General features: G+C 50.5%; 2 protein-coding genes and 2 non-coding genes across 9 annotated transcripts; all 4 read left to right on the forward strand.

The window, feature by feature from the left end:
- Positions 1-7,114: 7,114 nt before the first annotated feature.
- Znf213 (zinc finger protein 213) lies at positions 7,115-13,598 on the forward strand. Of its 3 annotated transcripts, none has more exons than XM_008845886.3 (6): positions 7,115-7,385; positions 9,046-9,559; positions 10,274-10,394; positions 10,617-10,693; positions 10,777-10,942; positions 12,010-13,597. In XM_008845886.3, the coding sequence occupies exons 2-6, from the start codon at positions 9,161-9,163 to the stop codon at positions 12,666-12,668; spliced, it is 1,422 nt and encodes a 473-aa protein (XP_008844108.1). In that variant the 5' UTR covers positions 7,115-7,385; positions 9,046-9,160; the 3' UTR covers positions 12,669-13,597. The 3 variants fall into 3 exon arrangements, with proteins under 3 accessions (XP_008844108.1, XP_017656894.1, XP_029425889.1); XM_017801405.2 differs by having other exon boundaries at positions 9,046-9,265; positions 12,010-13,595; XM_029570029.1 differs by lacking the exon at positions 7,115-7,385 and adding an exon at positions 7,407-7,570 and having other exon boundaries at positions 12,010-13,598.
- Positions 13,599-14,285: 687 nt separating this feature from the next.
- Positions 14,286-19,626, forward strand: LOC103744890 (putative caspase-16). 4 transcript variants are annotated; one of them, XM_029569492.1, is made up of 12 exons: positions 14,286-14,303; positions 14,743-14,804; positions 14,890-15,027; positions 15,114-15,309; positions 15,423-15,511; positions 16,345-16,455; positions 16,587-16,754; positions 17,035-17,257; positions 17,548-17,664; positions 18,076-18,150; positions 18,653-18,756; positions 19,404-19,626. In XM_029569492.1, the coding sequence occupies exons 8-12, from the start codon at positions 17,116-17,118 to the stop codon at positions 19,515-19,517; spliced, it is 552 nt and encodes a 183-aa protein (XP_029425352.1). In that variant the 5' UTR covers positions 14,286-14,303; positions 14,743-14,804; positions 14,890-15,027; positions 15,114-15,309; positions 15,423-15,511; positions 16,345-16,455; positions 16,587-16,754; positions 17,035-17,115; the 3' UTR covers positions 19,518-19,626. The 4 variants fall into 4 exon arrangements, with proteins under 4 accessions (XP_029425352.1, XP_029425355.1, XP_029425349.1 ...); XM_029569480.1 differs by lacking the exon at positions 14,286-14,303 and having other exon boundaries at positions 14,340-14,804; XM_029569489.1 differs by lacking the exons at positions 14,286-14,303; positions 18,076-18,150 and having other exon boundaries at positions 14,339-14,804.
- A 645-nt stretch (positions 19,627-20,271) lies between these two features.
- Trnar-ccg lies at positions 20,272-20,344 on the forward strand. The gene has a single exon. It is a non-coding gene; the product is annotated as a tRNA-Arg (tRNA).
- Positions 20,345-21,758: 1,414 nt separating this feature from the next.
- On the forward strand, positions 21,759-21,831 carry Trnar-ccu. The gene has a single exon. It is a non-coding gene; the product is annotated as a tRNA-Arg (tRNA).
- The last annotated feature ends 722 nt before the right edge of the window (positions 21,832-22,553 follow it).

Raw genomic sequence — 22,553 nt, forward strand, 5'->3', positions numbered from 1 at the left:
TTTCTCTAACCCTGGCCAGGGATTCTTTGATGACCCCAGAGTGATCTACATAAAAACAACACTCTTCCTTGAGGGCAGCACAGAGGCCTCCCTGCTGCAAGAACAACAGGTCTAGGCCTCTCCTATTCTGCAGAACATTTCTGCCAAGAAGGTTAGGGATTCTTGTAGATAGGAAATAGACTTTTCTAAGTTCTGGATGTCCGCATCTATTGTGGCTCTAAAGCTCTGGCTTTGTAAGGTCAAGGCTGAAATTCCTGTACCTTCTCCTATCAGTCACAATCCTAGAAGAACAGAGAGGGTCTCTAAGGTCAATTTAGTTAAGGTCTCTTTCAGAGTTCTATTCATTCTCTCTACCTTTCCTGAACTCTGGGTTCTATAAGCACAATGTAGTTTCCAATCAATTCCCAGAACTGTGGCCAGACTCTGACTTACCTTGGACACAAAAGCTGGTCCATTATCTGACCCTATCATCTGTGGAAAGCCGTACCTGGGGAGGATGTCTTCCAACAGTTTCTTTGTCACCATTTGAGCCATTTCATGTTTAGTAGGGAAGGCTTCAGTCCATCCTGAAAAAGTATCTACAAAGACTAGCAAATAACGGTAACCATACCTGTCAGGTTTTACCTCAGTGAAATCCGTTTCCCAATGGGCTCCAGGTTTTCTCCCTCGAAGTCTGATTCCTGGGTTTTTAATATTTGGCACCACATTAGTGAGTTGGCAAGCTTTACAGCTGTTGACAATGTCTTTAAGTCTTGCATCCTCTTGATGCCCACGTGGGAAGAACGGTGTATTTTTGCCAACATTTGTTTTCCTAATTTTTCCAGGAGGATCAGCTTCCCTTCTGCTGACCTCCACCATCCTTCCAGGCATTGGGTCCTCAGCAGTCCCTTTATCCATTTCAGGTCCTCCCTAATTGCCAGTTTCTTTGGCAGCCAGAGAGCCTTCAGCAATGTTAGGATTTCCTCTTTATTTTTGACAGTCTTTTTCTCTGCCGTTAATAAGCCCTGTTCCCGACATAGTGCCCCATGAACATGCGTGCTGGTAAAGGCATATTGGCTGTCCATATACACATTAAGCTTTTTGTCCTTTCCCAATACCAGTGCCTTAGTTAGGGCAATAAGTTCAGCCTTTTGGGCCGAAGTGCCAGTGGGCAGAGGCTCTGCCCAAATGATGCCAGTTAATGATACTACAGCCACCCCTGCAAACCTCTTGCCATCCTGGACAAAGCTGCTCCCGTAAGTGAACCAGGTTACTTCAGCATCAGATAACAGGGTATCTCTCAAATCTGATTGGGTACCGTGGACATGGGCCAAGATTCCAGCACAATCATGCAGGGGGGCATCCAAGTCTGGGTCTGGCAAGAGTGTGGCTGGATTCAGGGCAACTGGTACCTGGAAGGTGATTCTAGCAGGATTAAGAAGTAATGCCTGATAATGAGTTATATGGGCATTACTTAGCCATCAGTCGGGGGGCTGCTTTAAAACTCCTTCAATTGCATGTGGTGTGGTGATGGTCAAATTCTGGCCCAAAGTCAGTTTGTCAGCATCTTTTACCAGTAGTGCTATGGCAGCAATAATGCGGAGACATGGGGGCCAGCCTGCAGCCACTGGGTCCAGTTTTTTAGACAAATAGGCTATAGGAGGGTGCCATGGACCAATCGGTTTGGTCAAAACTCCCTTGGCTACATCCTTGTTTTCATCCACAAACAAGTGGAATGGTTTAGTCACATCACGTAGCCCGAGGGCAGGGGCAGACAGTAGGGCCAGTTTTAATGCCTCAAATGATTGTTGGTGAGATTCTGTCCAGGAAAATTCTCCTGGCCTTTCCTTAGTGGCCTCATATAGGGGCTTAGCAATCTCAGCAAAACCTGGTATCCATAACCTGCAGAACCTGGTGGACCCTAGGAACTCTCATACTTGGTGTGGGCTCCTCAGGGTAGGGATCCTGAGGACAGTTTCTTTTCGGGCATCAGAGAGCCATCGCTTACCTTCTTTGAGTATATAGCCCAAGTATTGGACTTGTTGTTTGCATAGTTGGGCCTTTTTAGCAGAAGCCCGATAGCCCAGGCTTCCCAACGTCTGCAACAGGCATTCTGTGCCATCCATGCAAGCCTTTTGGCTGTCTGGCGCCACAAGTAAGTCATCCACATACTGCAAGAGACTGAGGTGGGGATGCTGAGCCCGATACCCAAATCCTCATGTAATGCCTCATCAAAAATGGTCAGTGAGTTTTCGAACCTTTTGGGAAGCCTAGTCCACGTTGCCAGTTAAGTCCTTTGTCCAGGTCATACCATTCAAAGGAAAAATAGTCTTGACTCTTCGGGGCTAAGGGAAGGCTAAAGAAGGCATCTCTTAACTCCAGAACCATGTTCTGGCAGGAGTGCACTTAATAAAGTATAAGGATTAGGCACTGTAGGGTGAATATCCATCACCCGTTTGTTCACTTCCTGTAGATCCTGCACCGGCCTATAACAATTGGAATGGGGCTTCCTTACTGGCAGCAGGGGGGGTTTCCATGCTGATTGCCAGGGCCTTAAAACCCCTGAGTCCAATAATCTCCTGGTATGAGGAGTGATGCCCAATTGGGCCTCCAAGGACATTGGATACTGACGAATTTTGGCTGGATCAACTCCTGGTTTTAGTTCCACAAAGATTGGAGCCCAATGTTTAGCTAACCCCAACCCTCTGGTTTCGGCCCATGCTGAGGGGAATCTCTTCATCCAGGCCTCAATGGCCGAATCTGGTGTCAGGGTGGGTTCGTATAAACGATATTCATCCATCAAGGTAGTGGTCAACACATCGATGGGCTCTCTTGATTTGTCTAATATTCGGGTGCCTTTTGATGAGAAATGTATCTGGGCTCCTAATTTTGTCAACAGATCCCACCCCAGCAAGGGGTATGGGCATTCTGGTATGACCATAAAAGAATGGGATACCCGGCCCATTCCCTAGTCCACTGTTCTTCGGGTAGTCCATGGATATTGTTTCATTCCCATGCCCCCCTAGACCCATGATACTTTGTTTAACAAGGGGACATCGGGCTTTAGGAGCACTGAGTGTTGGGCTCCTGTAGCCACCAAAACTCCTTTAGGGTTACCCTAGGTTCAGGGAGGGGGGCCAAATCCCATGTCCCCTAGTTACTATCTCCTGTCCCAAGGTTGAGTACCTTGGTGGGGCTTTTCTTATTGGGGCATTCTCTAGCCCAATGGCCTTCTTCTTTACAATATACACACTGATTTTTCCCTAGTTGCCCTCTTTTCTGAAAGTCTTACCTTCTTTCCCCAACGCTATCTGTCTCAGACGCCTCTGCTGGTCCTCTGGATCCACAGTGGCAGCCAGCAGGATCCTTGCCAGGTCCTTGTTCTGCCTCCTTTCTGCCTTTATCTGTTTTTCCTCTGCACTATCCCTATTATTGTACACTTTCTTGGCCACAGTTATTAAATCCCTTAAGCTCTTCTTACCCAGTCTCTCCACTTTTTGGAGATTTTTCTTTATATCCAGAGCCGACTGGTTAACAAAAGCCATGGCCACTGTCACTAAATTATCTTCGGCCTCCGGGTCTAATGGAGTGTACCTGTGGAAGGCATCCATTATTCGCTCCAAGAACACAGCTGGGCTTTCATTTAGTTCCTGATTAATATCATATACCTTTGCCAAATTAGTTGGCCTACAAGCAGCTGCTTTGAGACCTGCCAACAGAGCCTGGCGGTAAATCAGAAGCCTTCCCTTACCTTCTGCAGTATTATAATCCCAATCAGGCCAGGTCAGTGGATAGGCAGCACAATCAATGTCGGGTCAGTAGTAGGGACACCAGTATTGCCAGGAATAAATTTCCTGGCTTCTGTTTGGATGCATTCTCTTTCCTCTGTGGTAAACAAGACCTTTAATAATTGATGACAATCATCCCAAGTGGGTTGGTGTGTGAATAAGACAGTTTGTAATAAATTAATAAGCTCCTTAGGATTTTCAGAAAAGGAAGCATTCTGGATTCTCCAGTTGTAAAGCCACTAGTGGCGAATGGCCAATAGTGATGGGGCTGGTTGCCGGCCTTATCCACAGGGCCAGCGACTCTGAGGGGTAGAACAGTAGAGTCTGGACACTCTGGTGTTGCTGCCCTTCTCCTAGTCCCCTGACTGAGCCGGTTCCCCCTGTGCCTGTGAAGAATCTGGTACCAGGGGTGCCAGTCCTGGAGGGGGTACCTCCTGCAGAGGAGGTGGATAAGGAGGGGGAGGAAAAATTAGATCTTCTGTGCTGGCCTGTAAGACAGGGTACAGTGACGGTACTGATGGTTTGGTTTCAGGTTTAGGTGTTTTCTGGGTTGTCATTTTCCATTCTGCAGCCATCAGCACCTCAGTTTTCTGTAAAGGAAGAAAAGACTTGACCCAAGGAGGGGGGTTATTAACTAAATCTCCCCAGACCACTATGTATGATATTTGATCCAAGTGTCCCACATGTGGTTGAAGAATAATTTTCTCAACCGTGTTAATGACAGCAGGATCAAAGGTCCCCTCCGAGGGCCATCCCACATTGAAAGTGGGCCATTCAGACCTACAGAAAGTAATTAGTTTATCCGAAAGTAGTTAGTTTATTCTTCCTGACAACAACAGAGAGGTTATGGGCTCGAATCTTAACCTCTCCAAAATGTGCAAGAAGCAGGTCTGGGGGTGTAGAGGGAGTCTGTCCCACTGCGTCCATCTCAGTCACAGAGAAACAGACAACCAAAGACAAAACAGAGAGCCAGAAAAAAACGCAGAAGGCCAAGTAGCAAATTCCCCCACTTGTGCTGAAGAAAAACTTAAAGTAGGACAATGGAGAACTGCTGTGCTGCGGGAGCGACCTGTCTTGTTGATTTCACAGAAATCAACAGAGTCCGGGGCCCTCCGTCCCCTCTGCTGGGGTCTGGGACGTCTTCTAGACCTCTGTGGTCATGGTCATCTAGCGTGTCCACTCCAACCACTCCTGACCACACTGTTCACAAGTTTGCCTCGAGGCTCAGAACAAAAGCTAGGACAGACACAGACAGGCACAACTAGAAACAAACAGACACTTAACGGCCGGCCAGGAACCCTCCGATTCGGGGGTCCTGGGGGGGGTCTTGGGGATCCCAGACAAGCTCCCAAGATGTTGTGCCCAGTTTGCGAGATCCCCCAAAGACCACCAAGGAGCCGACTGATGCAAACACACAAGGGTTTTTTTTTATTGTGACAAGCTTAAGCTTGGGCCCACTGTCACCAACCCAGCGAATCTCAGATGTGAGACCCCCTTGCTTTGAGAGACAGAGGTTTTTATAGATTTATTTCAGCAAGTTCAGCAAGTAGGGGAGTAGGGGGTCTTCAGCCTGGCAAGCATCTGATTGGTTGCAGCCCAGTGCCAAACCATAAACTGCTGGCTTCAGGAAATCTGAAAAGACATCTGGACTTTTCCGGTCCCAAGTTAATTGACTGTTGGCAGGGGAGTTGTTCTCTATCCATTCCAAGTATACTTTTTTTTTTTTTTGGTTTTTCCTGGAACAGGGCTCAGGGCTGGGTCAGTCCCATGAAGGTTTTATCCAAGATGGAGTCACTCACACTAAGGGTGCCACCTGCTGTGGCTCAGTGCTATGAAACACAGCAGGCTATAAAAACTGCTCAAAGCCAGCTCTAGTAGTCACCCATCCTCAATTATAAAGGTATCTTTATAATTCTCCAATTTGTTATCTTAAGATATGGTCTTGCTATTGTAGTAGCCCAGGCTGGCCTCTAACAGGAACACCTTTTTTTTTTTTTGGTCCTTTTGAGACAGGGTCTCCCTGTAGCTCCAGCTGTCCTGGAACTCACTATATAGACCAGGCAGGCCTTGAACTCACAGACATCTGCCTGCCTCTGCCTCCCGAGTGCTGGGATTAAAGGCGTGTGCCACCACACCCAGCAAGAACATCTTAGGTGCTGGAATTAGATGTGGAACATGCCAGACTCCCAGTCTTGTTTTGTTTTGGAACAGATTCACCATGTAGACTGGTCTAGCTTGGGCCTCCTGGTGATCCTCCTATTTCAGCTTCCTGAGAGCTAGGATTACAGATACATGCCATTTGGCCTGGCTCTAATCTTTAATTTTCTTTGCTATGCTGTTAGGTTTTTTGCTACTATTTCCTCTGTGTCACCAGCTCAGCCTGCACTACTTTAAGTAGCCAAAAAGAAGCCCTTCAATTTGAGATAAGTCTTTCATTGAGCCTAGTGTTGGAAACACCAGGAGACAGCACAAGTGTTCCCTAGCTTGCTGTGAGCCTGATCCTACTGCTTATAAAGCCTAGGGACAGATATTTGGACAAATCACAGCCGTTTGCTTGAATCAATCACAGCCTTATCTCTTAGCAATCAATCACGGCAGTCACTCTGATAGGGCACCAGAGGAAGTGTCCCCTCTGCAACCTAGATGGTCATGGGTTTCAAGGTCATTTAGGGTTCAGAGGCTTGTGATAACAAAAAACTGGTGCCTCTTTCAAGCAGCCCTGGTTGACGCTGTGCCTTCAGGAGCTGGGGCAATCAGCTTTGATCATTGTGCAGTTTTTTCGCACGTGTCTGTGGAGTGTACCAGATAGCTGGTGCTGGCATTAGGGCAGTTCAGCTGGCTGTTTGACAAGGACCTGTCCCTTTTGTTGGGACGGCCAGGGCAGCAAGGTGGAGTCCAAGAGCTGCCAATTAGGGAGTCAATTGTCCCATCCTCAACTTTGCCTATCTACAGGAAAATAAAACATCAGGAATGCTTACAACACAAAGTTATCAATAATAGTGACCCTAACAACAGTAATGCCTCACATCTGCTCGGGCAGCGAAGGGCCCACGCTTCAGTGTCACCAGGCCTCAGTACAGGACTCGTGGGCAGGCGAGCAGGAGATGCCGCCCAGGACCGCAGGCCACAGCGTTTTCCAGGCGGCTCCAAGATCCGTTAATGCCCTGTTTTCCGCGAAGTGCGACCCCAAGGTGAAAATGAGACTTCCGGTCCCCAGGGTACGCACGCGCCAGGCGTCGCTCCCTTCTGGTTGGCCAGCCGTGAGAAGTTTCTCCGTTCATTGTATAGACAAACGGCATTCGGGTAGCAGAATCCCAAACCCTTGCCCCCGCGCATGCGCCACCTGGTTTCCCGGCGTGCTCCGCGCGAACTTCCGGTGTCGGGAGCTGGTGGTGGAACTCTGAGCACCGGAGTGGCTCTGGGTGGTGTGGAGGCGGGACCGGCGTCGGGAGCCACCTGATTCCCGGTGGGACTTGGAGCTCTGGTGTGGCTCGCTGGGCGACTCCACCTGGTCCCGGAGCAGCTCCGTCCAGTCCCCGGGGCAGCTCCGCAGAGCCCGCCGCTTCTGCCAGGCTGCTGGGAACTGCCTCGCCTGCCACGACCTGCCGAGCGACCCTGGTGAGTCCAGGCCCTCCCCGAGGTCCTCGGGCACTGGAGGATGAGAATGGAGGCTCGTGAAGAGAAGAGTAAAGTTCTTTTGTGGTAGTGGAGAAGAATTGGAAACCGCCCGAATGATCACTCGGGTTGGTTGAGAAACTGGAGCACCCCCATTCAGCGGAAACCTAATGAAGAAACATTGCTAGGTGATAAACGCAAAATCCAACGTGTAGTATGTGCACTAAGGTCGCATTTATGTAAAACACATACCAAGCACTTTTCGTTTCTATAGATAACAGCTTTCAGTAAAAGAACAGGGAAAAGCATGGGACTATCATAAATCAGATTGTCAGCGAATCGAAACACCTAATACTGTATTAACATCCCTCCAGGTTTTTTTTTTTTTTTTTTTTTTAATTTCGGCGTTTGTGCTAATTAGACTGTTGAAACAGAAAGGCAAAAATTAAAATCACACTCATGAGAGCTACTGTGAAGTACTAGTGACAGAATACAAATATATGCCATATATTCATACATAGTTGTGGATAGATGGCTTTGGATGATGTCCATGAACCCTTCTCTGATACCACCCCTCTCCTTGTAAGATGTTTTTGGAATTCAGAGTTTTCAATTTTGAGGAAGAATGGTATGTCCTATCAACATCTCCTAAGGGACTTGAGGCAACATGCAATAATCAAACACAACACATAACAAAAAAATTGATACTGTTTTGCCCTGTAGGCCAGGCTTCCCTCTGACTTTTGACACTCCTGTCTCAGCCCCAGATCATTGAGATTACAGACATGCATCAGCAAAGACCACATATACCACCATACCCAGTTAAAAATGACAATTGGAATGTGTACTGAAAAACTGTGAATACAGCACAATGATGTGGGGATTTTGTTTTTGAGACAAATTCTGACTATGTAGCCTTGGCTGATCTGGAACTTGCAATGCAGACCAGCCTGGCCTTGAACTCACAGAAATCTGCCTGTCTCTGCCTCCTGAGTGCTGGGAGATCGTGTGTGTGTGTGTGTGTGTGTGTGTGTGTGTGTGTGTGTGTGTATTTTTTTTCACATTTTTAAAATTTATACGTAAATTTTAAAGATAGTCTCCTCCTGTATTCCAGACTGATCTAAACTCTCCATGTAGCTGAAGATGACCTTGAATTTCTAATCCTCTTGCCTCCACCTCCTCCATGGTGCTAGGATTACATGTATACACTACCCCACCCAGTTTAATGCAGTGCTAGGGATGGAACTCAGGGCTTCCTGCATGCTAGGCAAGCACTCTGTCAACTGAGCTATATCCCCAGCTGGCTCAGTGCATCTTTATAGATGTAAACATGTTCATTCCTGCTGTAAAACATGGACCGTTATATTAAGTACTATAAATGGAGATAAAAATATACTCTGTCCACATGTTCAATAGTGCTTCTAAATGAGTGTGACTAGGTTTTGCTATCAAATGAACCATGGCAAACCCAGGTTTGAGAAATCAGGGGATAAAGGATTGTGGGTCTATATTACCAGTAGACAGTCACATAGTGCAAGCCATTACAATAAGGCCTAAAGAGGCTTTAGAGGCACAAAAGCATATAGGTACAAGAGTCCCTGGATGTCCCTTCAGACTGGTATTCCACTCCTACCCAAATGCTGTTCTTTTGCTCTTTCCCTAGGAGTGTGTGTCCCGATGCCAGCCCAGCTGCCACAGAGGGTCCCTCTGGAAGACTAAAAGGGTCAGCTCTGGAGCCCAAGCCAAGGCGGACTAGCCCTGAGCCTTAGGCCAGGGGAATGGCATCCCTCCAGGAGCCCCAAGACCAGGATCCAGGAGAGGGTGAAGGACTTCTGATTGTGAAGGTGGAAGATTCCTCTTGGGAGCAGGAACCTGCCCAGCAGGTGGACAGCAGGGATTCAGAAGCCTGTCGCCAGCGATTCCGTCAGTTCTGCTACAGGGATGTGGGTGGACCACATGAGGCCTTCAGCCAGCTCTGGGAACTTTGTTGCCGCTGGCTACGGCCGGAGCTTCATAGCAAGGAGCAGATCCTGGAGCTGCTGGTGCTAGAGCAGTTCCTGACTGTGCTGCCAGGGGAGATCCAGGCCCAGGTGCAGGGACAGTGCCTAGGGAGTGGTGAGGAAGCTGTCGCTTTGGTAGAGGATCTACAGAATCAGTCATTGAAAGCCTGGCCTCAGGTGAGGGGTTCCTCTCACATCTAGGAGTAAGTACCTGGATGGTACCTAAGCTGAAGAGTAGAGGCCATTTTCATGGAGATGAGTCTCCAAGAGGTTCAAGGGGTGGGGAAAACAGCAGGTCTAAGGAAGCAAGCACAAAACCCCATGTACTGTTAGTTTTGTAAAAGATGAGTCTAAAGTCAAAGTACTTTGTTTTTGGTGACCTCCGGTTAAAGAAGTTATGTTCCAGAAAGGTTTTAGCTCCACACAGGTTCTGTAAACAATTATTCTTGTTTTGCTCTGGCCAGACCCCTGAGACACAGTGATAGGCACTGGAGTGCCAGAGGGGTATGGGAAGGTAGAGCTATCCACAGATACCCTTGCCAGTGTCTCTGACACTAGAAGCATCTGGAGAGGCACTGGTGAGCAGCCAGGGTATGGGATTCTGCCTTTGGCAGGAAGGTTCCTCCATTCCTCTCTTGTTAAGTGGCTGTAATCTACCCTTTAGGGACTGGTTCTTGCCTCTTGGTTGATCATAGAGCATCCTTGGGCCCAAAGCACTGTCTAGTGTCATATTTTCTTCTGGACTTCTGGGTCTCTGTGTTGATCTACTTGCCTCAGTCACCTAAAGGATGTGCCCCCTGTCTCCTTCCCACAGATTAAGTTGGGCCACCACACCCCACACACCTCCAGTTTGGTTTCTGTACTGATAGGCATGTTATGATTCCTAAACAGGATGTACCCTCAGAGAAAGTGGAGCCTGAGGCTGCAGTCCAGGGATCCCAAGCCAAAGGGCCTCCCCTGATGGCAGGTGTACAGAAACAACCACCTATACCCCTGGAGCAGCACAGCCATGGTGAGTAAGCCTCTTCCTTATAGTCAGCAGTATGGACACTAAAGGCTAGACTCCTTCTCCAGCATTGTCCTGAGGGTGACTCACAGTGAAGCCCAGTCATGTCCAGTCACATAGGCATGTGTGTGCATGCATGTGCATGTGTGCACCTGTGTGAGTGTAGGGGCAGCTATCAGTCTCAGTCCTTGGCCTTGGCCTCTATGAGACTCTGTTCTTTTCCTTCAGCCCAGCTTCCTGCTCTTCTTAAAGAGGGATGGACAGGAGAGAGGATGGATGATGCCTGCTTTGCGTCTGGGGTTCATGTGAGTTAGCAATCCCTTTGTCCTCTCAGAGGGCCTCAGTGCTATTGAGTATATAATCTGATCCCTCCTGTCCCCTTCCACAGCTATCTGGGAGACCTGAGCTGGGTCATATTTCCTCATTGCGAGGACCTGTGGCATTGGGAGACATCCCTTTCTATTTCTCCCGTGAAGAATGGGGCTCCCTGGACCCTGCTCAGAGGGATCTCTTCTGGGACATAAAGAGGGAGAACTCCCGGAACTCTGCCCTGGGTAAGCAGGTCTGTGGGGGGCCCTCATCCTGCTGTAATACCATTTTCCCTCCCTGACTCTTCCCTTAGAAAGTTCCAAAGCAGACTTTTTCTGAGTCTCCTTGAGAGCCTTCAGTGATGTTCAGTTTTCTTTGCCTCTGTGGGTTATGTGACCAGTGTTCTCCATGTGCCAATTCTGTGCTGAGAGCTTGGAGGGGTATTGTCTCGTCTGAGTCTCACAAGCAGGTGCACAGGAGTCTTATCCCTGTTTTATAGACAAAGACCTGTGATTCACTGAGGCTGATGAAGCCTGCCAGCTGCAGAAATGCCCAAAACAAGAGCCCTGGTTGCACTCTACCATTTGAAGCCACACCAAGCCCTTTCTCAGCACTATTTGGGAGCATCTTTTTTTTTTTTTTTTTTTTTTTTTTTTTTTTTTAAAGTACTGTGCAGAAACAAGAGACACCTTGCTTGCCTCAGAAACAAGGTAGGAGAGAAGTAAATCCAGAAAGTTGTCCTCTAACACACATTACTGCATTCACACACATCAAACACACACACACACACACACACACACACACAAATATAAATATGTCTTTTTGAGACAGGGTCTCCCTGTAGCTCCAGCTGTCCTGGAACTCACTATGTAGACCAGGCTGGCCTTGAACTCACAGTGATCTGCCTGCCTCTGCCTCCCAAGTACTGGGACTAAAGCCATGGGCCACCACTCCCTACCTACAAGGAATTTTTAAAAAGTTACATTTTAGTATTTTTATTTTGTTTGCATGGGGTGGGTTTGGGCGAGTGGAGACAAATTCCTTTGGAAATTGGTTCTCTCCTTCTACCGTGTGGGTTTCTGGGCACTAACTCAGGTCATCAGGCTTGGTGGCAGGCATCTTGACCCACTGAGCCATCTTGCCAGCCCGTCCAATCGTTTTATGGATAAGAAGACTGAGGCTTGATTTGGCTGAGCCATAGCAGTTCGAACCTCAAAACCAGGGAGATTTCCCCAAGCCGCATTTCTTCAAAGCCTTTCCTCCAATCCCAGAGCCAAGTGGGACTAAAGACGCTGCCCCTCCCCTCTTGCAGGTTTGGAACCCAAAAGCCCGAGAGAGAGGGCTCCGCTGGAGGAGGCCATGACCGCATTGTCGGGCCAAGGAGGCTGTGAAGTAACCATGTCCTGGAATCCTGAGGAGACGGAGACGTGGAAGAGTGAGAACCAGCCTGGGACAGCCCTGGGACAGCTGGTGGTGGCAGGGCGCGGTCGGCCGCCCAATCGGCGGCGCCAGTTCCGAGACCTGGTGACCGAGAAGCCGCATGGCTGTGGGCAGTGCGGGAAGCGCTTCCGCTGGGGCTCAGACCTGGCCAGGCACCAGCGCACGCACACCGGTGAGAAGCCACACAAGTGCCTGGAGTGCGACAAGAGCTTCCGCAGCTCCTCAGACCTGGTGCGCCATCAGGGCGTGCACACGGGCGAGAAGCCCTTTTCCTGCTCCGAGTGCGGCAAGAGCTTCAGCCGCAGCGCCTACCTGGCAGACCACCAGCGCATCCACACGGGCGAAAAGCCCTTCGGCTGCAGCGACTGCGGCAAGAGCTTCTCCTTGCGCTCCTACCTGCTGGATCACAGGCGCGTGCACACGGGGGAGCGGCCTTTCGGCTGTGGGGAGTGTGACAAGAGCTTCAAGCAGCGTGCACATCTCATTGCGCACCAGAGCCTACACGCTAAGATGGCCCAGCCGGTGGGGTAAACTGCCAATTAGGGATCCCAGCCACTCAGCGAGGCGGACGCAACCAGAGACTCCCGCAGCACCTCTTCCTCTGTCCCCCCATATTTGCCACCCATCTACGATCACTGCCCAGCCTTTTCGAGGTCCCTAGGGCCCTGCACTCAGAAATGGCCGGCCAGTTCCCAGGATCCTGCCGCCTTGTCTTTCTCCTTATTGTTCTGAATTTCTCTTCCACTCCAAATTCCTGGAGCTTCGCACTTTCCTGTGGGGCAGCAGGTGATACTAGGCCTCAGCCAGAGCCTAGGGTTTCTTCCCAGAACCCCACCCCCAAGCCTTGCTTGGCCAGAGCTCTTTGTTTCCTGCCTTCTCAGGTGGGTCCATGGGCCCAGCCAGGTTCTCTGCCCTGCCAACCTGTGCCTTCTAGTGGGGATTGGCCTCCATCCCCAGAGAACTGCTGGGCTGTGGGAAAGACCATGGGCCCACACCTATGAGAACCTAGATCCTGTGGGTGGCCACAGTGACTTCCTGGCCCTCCTCCCCCTTGTACTTCCAGGCTGTGACCACTGTGTCCTGTCCTAATCACAGGAAGCTGCCTACTTGTCCTGCTGTGAGCCAGGAGGAGACACTTACCTGTGGATCTGGAGGTGGTGGTGGCGTCTCTAGCATCGGGCTAACCTGGAGACAAGGAGCAGGGGGTGAGCAGAGGTTCCCTGCTCACCCACTCCTCCAGAGTTATGGCCTTTGTTGTACTGAACACTAGCACTCCATCAGCACTTTGTGGCTGACTTCTCAAGCACTGCATTCCATTTTCTGTCTGCATTGTGTGCAGATTCACATTAACAGGGTCAGACTAGGAACTCTCCAAAGGGGCTCAGCCCAGTGGACCTCAGAAGGGTTTGAATAAATGTGAAAATGTGCCTCCAGGTTGTCATTCTTTAGGGTGGGGGCCTGGAAGTCTATCTCTTGACCCCTTGGCCTGGTTACTCTGGTGGCTCTTGGTATGTGCAGTCACCAGGGGGAGCTGCATCCTGGTCCTGCAGAAAGGCTCGGTCTCAGCCCTGGGACTCTCATTCCCAGTCAGGCCTAGTTTGGGCCACCCTCCTGGCCCTGGCAGAGTGGGGAGCCAAGCATGACTTAGGGCCTTTATCAGGTCCTCTTTTACCATCAGTGGTGAAATAAGCAAGGGGCTAAAGTGGCACTGACTGGTTGAGTGAGGGAATGTGCCTGCTGTTCAGTAAGACTCAGAACTAAAAGCTGTCCTGGGTGTACTTGAGGCTGTCAGGGAGAGAGGTTGATCAGCCAAAATGAATTTGGCTCCAGCCATTCCTCAGCATCCCACTTCCCCTGTGCCTGGTATAGGCTGGGGCCTATACAGATCTGATTGTGCCTGATCAGGGCCAGTCAGCCCTCCTCTGACTCTTGCTGGTGCTTTCTGTTCATCTGGTGGCAGGCAGCCTTAGGGGGCCCCACCTGGGGACAGGTGGAGACAAGATGTTCCTATCCTTCATTGACTGATCTGTATGTACTCACCTTTGCCCCTGGGTCCATTCCTCTGCCAGGCCCCAGTAACCTGTTAAAGCTCATCTGTGGTCTCAACAGCCCGTTTCCCAGAAGAAGCAATCAAGGTCATACTGTGGACAGGCAGGTTCCAGTCAGGTATTCCTGCTTTTGTGGGCTGTGCTATTGTGTGTGTGGGTGTGTGTGCATAGTGGTGTGATAGGGTGAAAAGGGTGCTGGGGACAGTATGAAGGCTTTCTAGTGCTTGTGGCTACCTCCTAAGGGAGATACTCAGGTGTAACAAGATCAGATAGAAGCGTGGGCCAAGAGCTAAGAATAGAATTAGGTACAGGCTCTTGGCTTAGGTGGGAACACATCAGTGCCAGCCAGGAAATCACCAACCAGAGTCAGAGGAGCCTCTCTGGAGGAGTGGAGCCCAGGCTTCCAGGGAAGGGCAGAGTCCAGATGGGATCATAAGCTGTTGATAGGCAATCTGTGTAGAGGGCAAGGATCAGGCCCCAGGGTGCTGGGAGCCAGGGGCTAGGAAGTGAGCTCTGGGATTGGAGGAAGCCCCACCTGACCCTCATGGCCTTTCTAGTGTCTGGGACCCTACAGGTGGCTGCACAGTTGGCGGATGCTCGGGACAGCCTGGGGAGAAAGGTAGTGAGAGACTCCAGCAGACCCAGCCCATTCCCAGCAACCAGCTATGTCCCAGCCCAGTCCAGCTCTGGCTTTTCTTCCCCAGGGAAAGTACAATGTGCAGGGTTCAAGGGCAGCTCTGACACTCAGCAGTCCTGGGGTGTCTGCTACCACGGTTGCTGCCCTGGATGGTGTGTTCCAGGCGCTGCGCTTTGAAAATTGTAAGAGGGAGGTCCCAGTTCAGGTGAGCCTTCATCCCGTGACACCCTCAACACCTACCCTCATCTAGTGCTTCATGAGACTTAGTCCAGGCTTGGCTCTTTCTCCTAGGGCTTCCTTGAGGAGCTAAGGTGGTTCCGGGAGCAGCTGGATGCCTATAGGGGCCCTGTGGGTTGTGTCCTTGTGTCCTTGGTAGTCCCCAGTGGGCAGCTAAGGCAGCTACAGCCACTGGTCCAGGAGCTGAATCACTGTGAGACCCTGCGGGGCTGCCCCAAAATCTTCCTGCTGCTCTCTAATGGCCCCAAGGGTGAGTGGCTAGGCAGGGACCCCAGTTTTGGGAGGGCAAAGTGGTGATGGGGAATGGGCAGGAAAGTTGGGAGCTTTCCTTCCATGAACAGTCCTATGGTACTTCTTCACCAGCTGCCTGGGAGCCAGAAGACTTCATCACTGGCCTGGGGGAAATCTGCTGCCAATATCCTCACTGGTCACTGCTGCAGCTGCTGACAGAGGTGGGGAACCCAGAGGGAGAGGGAGGACTGGGCCTACATTCGCTTGTTTCCACAGTGCTCTTCAAAACCAGTTGCTGCTGCATCATTCTGCCAACCTTTATCTACATATACATATGGGCCTCAGGACATGTCTTCACACCTCTACAGGACTCCCCAGATCCCCTGTTTCCTTTTAATGCTCTGTTTTTGCCCAAATTGTTCCCTCAGTATGACATGCCCTTCCTGTTGTCTGGCCTGCCTCACTGTCCCTTCCAGGCTGTCACTGGTACCCTTCCTGGTGCTCCTCGCATCTATGCTGGTGCGTCCAATCTCCCTTTTTGATATACAGACAATGGCTGTTGCCCTGTTCTACTGAGGGGCCCTGGTGGTTGAGCTTGCCTCAGGTCTATCTGGTCCTGAGGTCGAAATACTCCTCTGGGCAGTTCAGTGGTGTCGAGATGATCTGAAAGTGAGGGAGGGCTGTGGGCCCCAGCTCTGTTCTATGGCTCTCCCAGCCCAGCACCTCTCCAGATAGTGCCACCCTGGGAGCCTTCCTCCATAGATCTGTCCCCTCCTCCAGGGTGGATACTGCTTCTGTATACACTGATCCCTGGGGCAAGGTAATGAACTTGAGTGTGAACCAGAGCCTAGGTCTTCCTTAGGTCTCTCCTGCCTTCTCCATGTTCCTCTTTTACCCTGGCATGTGACCCTAAAAGCCTATAGTAGCCATGAGCTTGCTGAGTGTCCTTGGAGCCAAAGTCCTGGACCTCTGCTTGAGTTGCAGCCTTTCCCCATGGTCCCTTATAGAGCAGCTCCCTGAGATATCCTTGGGCCCCACCTTCCCCACCCTTCAGCTCTTCTGTAGGGTGACTGAAGAGTCTGCTGGGGACATTTACTGCCCAGTCCTTCGGAGCTCCTTACGGGGGACACTGTGCCTGGGAGGTGTAGAGCCCTGGAGGCTTGAGGTGAGAGACACAGGAGTTCAGTCATTTGGCTGCAGTTGCAGGTGGAGTAGAGGCTGAGGGAGGTGGAAGCAGGGAGAGGAGGAACTAGGAGTCCCCTCAGTCTACTGTGAATATTTCCTAACTCTTTATAGCCAGACCCCGGGCTCAGTGCACAGTATGACCTATCCGGGACCAGGGCTGCCCTCTTCCTGACTGTGATTCAAGACCGGCCTGGGGCACAGCATGATGTGGCAGCACTAGAGGACCTGTGCCAGGCCTTGGACTTCAAAGCCACCCTGAGGACAGACCCTACAGCTCAGGTGAGGTGAACCCTCAAGCTGGTACTACTTGGAAGGAAGGACACCCCCTGCCCCTAGAATCCCATAATTTTTCCTTCTGGAGTTCTCCCATATCACAGGCAGGAAGCACACCTGTGTGTCTAGGCTCTGCCTTCCTGCTTTGTGCACGAGGCAGTAACTTCCCTGCCTTGGGGACCCTGATCTCCAAGATAGAGACTAGAGAAGTGCCCCCAGTCCCATGGAGGGCAGCCAGGGGATAGGTAGCTCTAGTCCAGATCTCAACCTCCTCCCACTACTCCAGGCATTTTGGGAGGAGCTGGTTCAGTTCCGGGAGAGACTGGACACCCACCCAGATCCTGTGAGCTGTGCCCTTGTGGCCCTGATGGCCCATGGAGGGCCACAGGGGCAGCTGCTGGGGGCTGATGGACGAGAAGTACAGGCAGAGGCACTAGTGCAGGAGCTGAGCCGCTGCCAAGCACTTCAGGGCCGCCCCAAGATCTTCCTGCTTCAGGCCTGCCGTGGGGGTAAGCAGCCCTGCTTCAACCTGCCCACTTTCCCTGCCAGCCCCTGGCCTCCCACATTTGCCGTCTTCCTCCTCCAGGAAGCCTGGCCCTTCCCTGCCCCTCTTCCACGCTCTCCTAAAGTCAAGTCCACAGACTTGAGCCTGTCTGAATATTACCAACCCAGCAGGTCTGCTCCAGAGCTTTGGTGGCTGGACTCTTATTGCCCCACTACTTATCTGGAGTCCTGGCCCCCCAGAGGCATTCTCAGGGACCCACTGAGTAAAAGTATCTGCTGACCCCTCCTTCCCCAGGGAACAGGGACCCCAGTGTGGGGCCAAGAGCTCTCCCCTGGTACTGGCGCTGGCTGCAGGCACCCCTGGCCATCCCCACCCAGGCAGATGTCCTTCAGATCCATGTTGATGCATCAGGTGGGTCCACCTTCCTTCTAGAGTCTGGACTTGGCAGGTTGGTGGGAAGAATCATTCAGGGAGCATTTCCAGGGCTGTCAGCTCAAGTTCTGCTGCCACCTCTGCCCCCTCTTTGCCAAGACTAAAGGAGAAAAAAAAAAATTCCTAAGCTGCAAGGGCCTTTGGGAAGCAGAGGCTGCTAGTCCTAAGTGAGCCTGGCAACAATTTGGGAGTCAGCAAGGGGAATTCGCTTTTCTGAGTTCACACAGCCTAGATGCTATAGGGCTGAACTTTGGATTTCCATCCGTCTTTCCTGCCCTGAACACTTTCCACTGCCTTGTACTATTCTTGAGCCAGAGAGGACAAGACCCTGGGGCTTGTCAACATCCTGGGACTCCACCAGACCAGGGTCTTATTTAACTCCTTTTATAGGCAGCCCCTCCTGGGGTCTCATACCAGAGAACTCTGACCAAGCAGACATCCTTACTGTCTATGGAGCTGTGGAGGGTAAGAAGCCCATGGTCACTGTAGGCTCAGCTTCCTGCCCTAAGACCTGGAGTGGCCTTAATAGCAGCATGAATTTGGGGCTGAGGTACAGATGTACCATCCCAGCTGAAGTTAAGCCATCTTCCTCCCATAGTCTATTATTCATAGTAACAACGGCAAGCTCCTGTTAAGTGCTAATTGTGCCAAGCACTTTTCCTACAGAGTCTAAGTTATGTATGGGCAGGGCAGGTCTTTTTGCCTCAGGGCTCTGCCCAATGCCTGGTACCTAGTAAGTCCACAGTAAATGTTTGTTACATACTGAATCTACCCAAATATTCACTTTGCAAATGTCAGCAACTTGTTCCTGATGCAAGAAGTCTCTCCCCTTATTCTGGTCTTCAGCCAGATACCTAGGATCCTCTCTGCTTGCCCCCCTCCTTCTACCCACAACAGGCTCCTGGGAGTTGGGAGGCAGAGGGCAGGATCCTGACGCTGACTCTCTGGCATTGATCCCCTGACCTAGGCTGTGTGGCCTATCGGGATGAGAAGGGCTCAGACTTCATCCAGATGCTGGTGGAGGTTATCAGAGCCAACCCTGGAGGAGACCTCCTTGAGCTGCTGACAGAGGTGTGAGGGGTGGTGGGGTCCGGTGACAGATGAAGAGCTGGGCAGAGGAAAGAGCCTCTGTCAGATGATGAAATACATGTCACCCTAGTCAGAAGAATTCCACAGCAGTTATTAGTCACATATGTTACAGTTTAGGGGAGGAGGCCACCAAAGGCCAAGCATCCCAGGGGGATTCACTAAAGGGCAGAAGGAGCCACTAGGGGCTGTGGGAAGATGCCCTTTAGAGACAAGATGATGGGGTTGGTTTATTTGGATAGTTTTGTGGGCTGGAAAGGAGTGAAGCCCATTACATTGAAGTTAAGGTAGGTGCAACTGATCTGACTGATAGGGGATGGGGGCAGTGTTCCCAGTGGGTGGGGACTTTTGGGTGAGAAGACTTTGGGGCAGTGTGAGGTGAAAAGGTGTTCAGGTAGCACTTGAAATTTTAGGTCTTACAGAACAGTAAACAAGAGCCAGGCCTGTACCTGGGAGGTGGAGGCAGGATCCCCGAGTTTGATAGCAGCCTGGGCTACATAGTGAGACTCTATCTCAAAAAGCACCCCCTTCCCCCAAAAAAAGCCGGCAAGAAAGACTGACTGCAATGAGTGTGCCAGGCAGAGCTCCCTAGGGCCGAACGCCCTGGGCTCAGGCCGAGTGATGCTCCTCAGGTCAACCGGAGAGTTTGTGAGCTGGACGTGCTGGGGCCGGACTGTGATGAGATGCGCAAGGCCTGCCTGGAGATCCGCAGCTCGCTCCGGCGCCGGCTCTGCTTTCAGGACTAACGGCCTTGCTACATCCCTCCACCACTTCCTCGGCATCCTGTCATCGATGTAGTAGCTTGGGCGTGGGAGTTCTAATAACGTGCAATAAATGTCTGTTGAGATCATTGTGCTCCAGGCAGTGCATGCTCTTTCTGAAATAAGTGAGATAATGGTGAAGTTCTGGCACTAGATAGGGGAGCAGTGGTGCCTCTGGGGAGCCGAAGTTGGACTGGGATCTGTGCCCGGATTCTAGGACTACGAAACCCAGCAGGGCTAGGCTGGGTATGCTGGAGAGCCCGGAGGCGGGGCGTGGGGAGCGGACCTGGGAAGGGTCAGCTCAGGGACTGCAGCTCTTGCCCTGAGCCCCTGTGCACGCGTTCAAGTCTCCACCTGGCGCCGGGGCGATGGAAACGCTTTGTAGGCGGTCTGACCCGCCAGCTCAGTCGGGTCGGGAGACTGGAAGAGATCGCTGCACCACACCAACTAGTGAATTGATGGCTCAAGCGCAGGGGCTGGGGGGCCGCGAAGCGACCAGACCCAGAGCAGGGGCCAGCCAGGGAGGAAGAGTTCCGAATGGGGCCTCTCGGATCCAGAAGAGCTTCCGCGGGACGGAGGGCGCAGCTAGGTTCATAAAGATCGGAATTAACCAAAACGCCCATCCTGCAGACTCAGTCTAGATCAATCCAAGGGGCAGGAAATTTTTTCCTCTGTGGGCATGCGCAATAGTCACTTGAACAAGCCTTATAGAGAAAGCTAAGGGACTAGTGGATTGCAGGGCCGCGTGGCCTAATGGATAAGGCGTCTGATTCCGGATCAGAAGATTGGGGGTTCGAGTCCCTTCGTGGTCGCTGTGTAGTTACTGTTTTGTTTCATCTTTCTAATTAATCCTACTCTAGGATTTTCTTCCTGAGTTTAAGACTCCCTATACAACCTACCCCTTCCCTCACGGCTCCCAGGACTCCGACGCCGCCTGGTGTCCTTGGACGCAAGGGAACAGCTGAGCACTCTTCTACTGAGTAGCTGAAGCCAGAGGTCGCGAGCTACACCCGTTAGAGCTGAAGCAAAGAAAACTGCTAGATGCTGGTTTAATTGGTGTGGGGAAGGTTCCCCAAAGAAGCAAAGGACACTTCCACTTAAAAACCTAATAGGCTGTCTGGTTGTACAGTATGCTGAATGCAATTAATGTACTGAGTCGTACATTTGAATATACTTAAAGCAGCGACCTTGATTTATAACTATGTCCAAAGCTCTGAAGCTCGAGAAAGCAATCTAATAGAGTATTTAGATTTCTTACAATGTTAGTGTGAACTTGTCTGGACACACCTGTAATCCCAGCACTTGGGAGGTGGAGCAGGAGGCAAGCCTCGACTACTTAGGAATTGTGAGGCCAGCTTGGACTACACAAGACCCTGTCTCAACAGCAGTGATTACATGGTGTATGATTACGTCTGTAAATACACATTTACATTTTTTAATAGGAAGAGTGTATCCAGAATTGAGTTGACATTCCTCCTGAGAAAAATTCTCTATCCAAGGAATTCTAAGAGGAACAGTCAAGGTCCAGAGCCAACCGAGTCCCCGACTCCGCAACTAGGAGAACCACAAAAGGCATCGGCATAGGGCCAGCTCAGGTTGTGTAGAGTCATTCTGTCCTCCAGTGTTACAGTGGTTTAACAAAGGCTCAGAAATATAAGGAAAGTCACTTCCCCGAAGTTAAAAACACACGCTAACGTGCAAGAACATGATGTACTCGAACCCACAACCTACAAGCCAGCGGTCTCTGGTTCTCAGCTGTACTTGATAAAAAGAAAGGTAGAGAAAAAAGACCTGGCGCCGCCAAGTAACATTTTCTCTAAGAGACAGTGGGAGAGAAGGACCAGGACAGAGACTGGTCACCGCAAAGCACTTATGTTACCGGGCCGGCTCCTGCTCCATCTCAAACACATTTTCTCCAACTGTCTGTCCCAGTATTAAAGCCTCTAGTATTGTTATCTTGGATCCCTTGCACCGCGGTGGATCAATGAGCCGGGATACAACCCAGAGGCTCGTGTTTTCCGGCTCCATCTTCACGAGCTCGGTCTCTTAAATTCTAAGGATGTTCCAGGGTTAGCGAAATCAGAGCCGGAACAAGTACCGACAACGAAGAAAAGACGGAGATCCACCGGGAAACTGCGAAGAATCCTAGAAAATTCGCACAGAAATGGGAGAGATCAGTTGTAACAGAAAGATTGGTTGAAGACCTGCACAGATGTTGCCTTGTCAGCCCCGGTGGCCTAATGGATAAGGCATTGGCCTCCTAAGCCAGGGATTGTGGGTTCGAGTCCCACCCGGGGTACGTGGTTGATATTTTGCACCTGTTTGAAAAGATGTGGAAAGTGGAGAACTTAAAGAGGAAAACAAGGAAATTCTGAGGCTTTTGGATGCAGTCAAGTTAGCGGTAATATTTTGTTTTCAAATAAGAAATACACATTTTCAGCTTACAGAAAAAGCCTGTGCTTTTATCTGTTGCACTATTTTAAGAACTACCAATTATAGTTGATATTAAAAATACTAATTGTTCAGATCCCAGGTGTACAATTGTATGGTGTTTTTTGTTGTTGTTGTATGTTTTTTTTTTTTTTTTTTAAATGTTTGAGATAGTGTGTTGCTATGTACACCAAGCTGGGCTTGGATTCACAATCCTCCTGCATCTCCTTCCTGAACACTGGGATTACAGATGTGTACCTGGACTCTTGGCTAGATTACATATAGCTTTGAAAGACTTTCTTCTTTATAAACCCAATTATTTAGAGATTAAATTACACTACAACTGGTTAGTTTAAAATTGCAGGCTGAGGCTGGGGGCATAGGAACACAAGAACACATCATACCATTTTCTTGGCTTTGGTACTTGTTCGAAATAGTCTATAATGTTTTTTAATCCATGTAATGCATGACTTCAACCTTAGGACAAAAATTTCCCAAACCTCAAGTCCCGTGTACTGTAAAATTGGAAGCTTTTGATGCATTTTGTCCCAGAAAACTGTCCTAATTAATGCTGTGTCTTTCACACGAATG

Source organism: Nannospalax galili, unplaced genomic scaffold, assembly GCF_000622305.1.
Source record: "Nannospalax galili isolate Female #2095 unplaced genomic scaffold, S.galili_v1.0 scaffold471, whole genome shotgun sequence".
Taxonomy (NCBI): domain Eukaryota; kingdom Metazoa; phylum Chordata; class Mammalia; order Rodentia; family Spalacidae; genus Nannospalax; species Nannospalax galili.

Excerpts from the sequence above, each read along its gene's own strand:
- Znf213 (XM_008845886.3), top strand. The coding sequence starts at position 9,161 with ATGGCATCCCTCCAGGAGCCCCAAGACCAGGATCCAGGAGAGGGTGAA. Across the intron at positions 10,395-10,616 it reads CCTGGAGCAGCACAGCCATG|CCCAGCTTCCTGCTCTTCTT; the intron begins GTGAGTAAGCCT and ends CTTTTCCTTCAG. Across the intron at positions 10,694-10,776 it reads GCTTTGCGTCTGGGGTTCAT|CTATCTGGGAGACCTGAGCT; the intron begins GTGAGTTAGCAA and ends CCCCTTCCACAG.
- LOC103744890 (XM_029569480.1), top strand. The coding sequence starts at position 14,730 with ATGGCCTTTCTAGTGTCTGGGACCCTACAGGTGGCTGCACAGTTGGCG. Across the intron at positions 14,805-14,889 it reads GGGACAGCCTGGGGAGAAAG|GGAAAGTACAATGTGCAGGG; the intron begins GTAGTGAGAGAC and ends TTTCTTCCCCAG. Across the intron at positions 16,755-17,034 it reads GGACAGACCCTACAGCTCAG|GCATTTTGGGAGGAGCTGGT; the intron begins GTGAGGTGAACC and ends CCACTACTCCAG.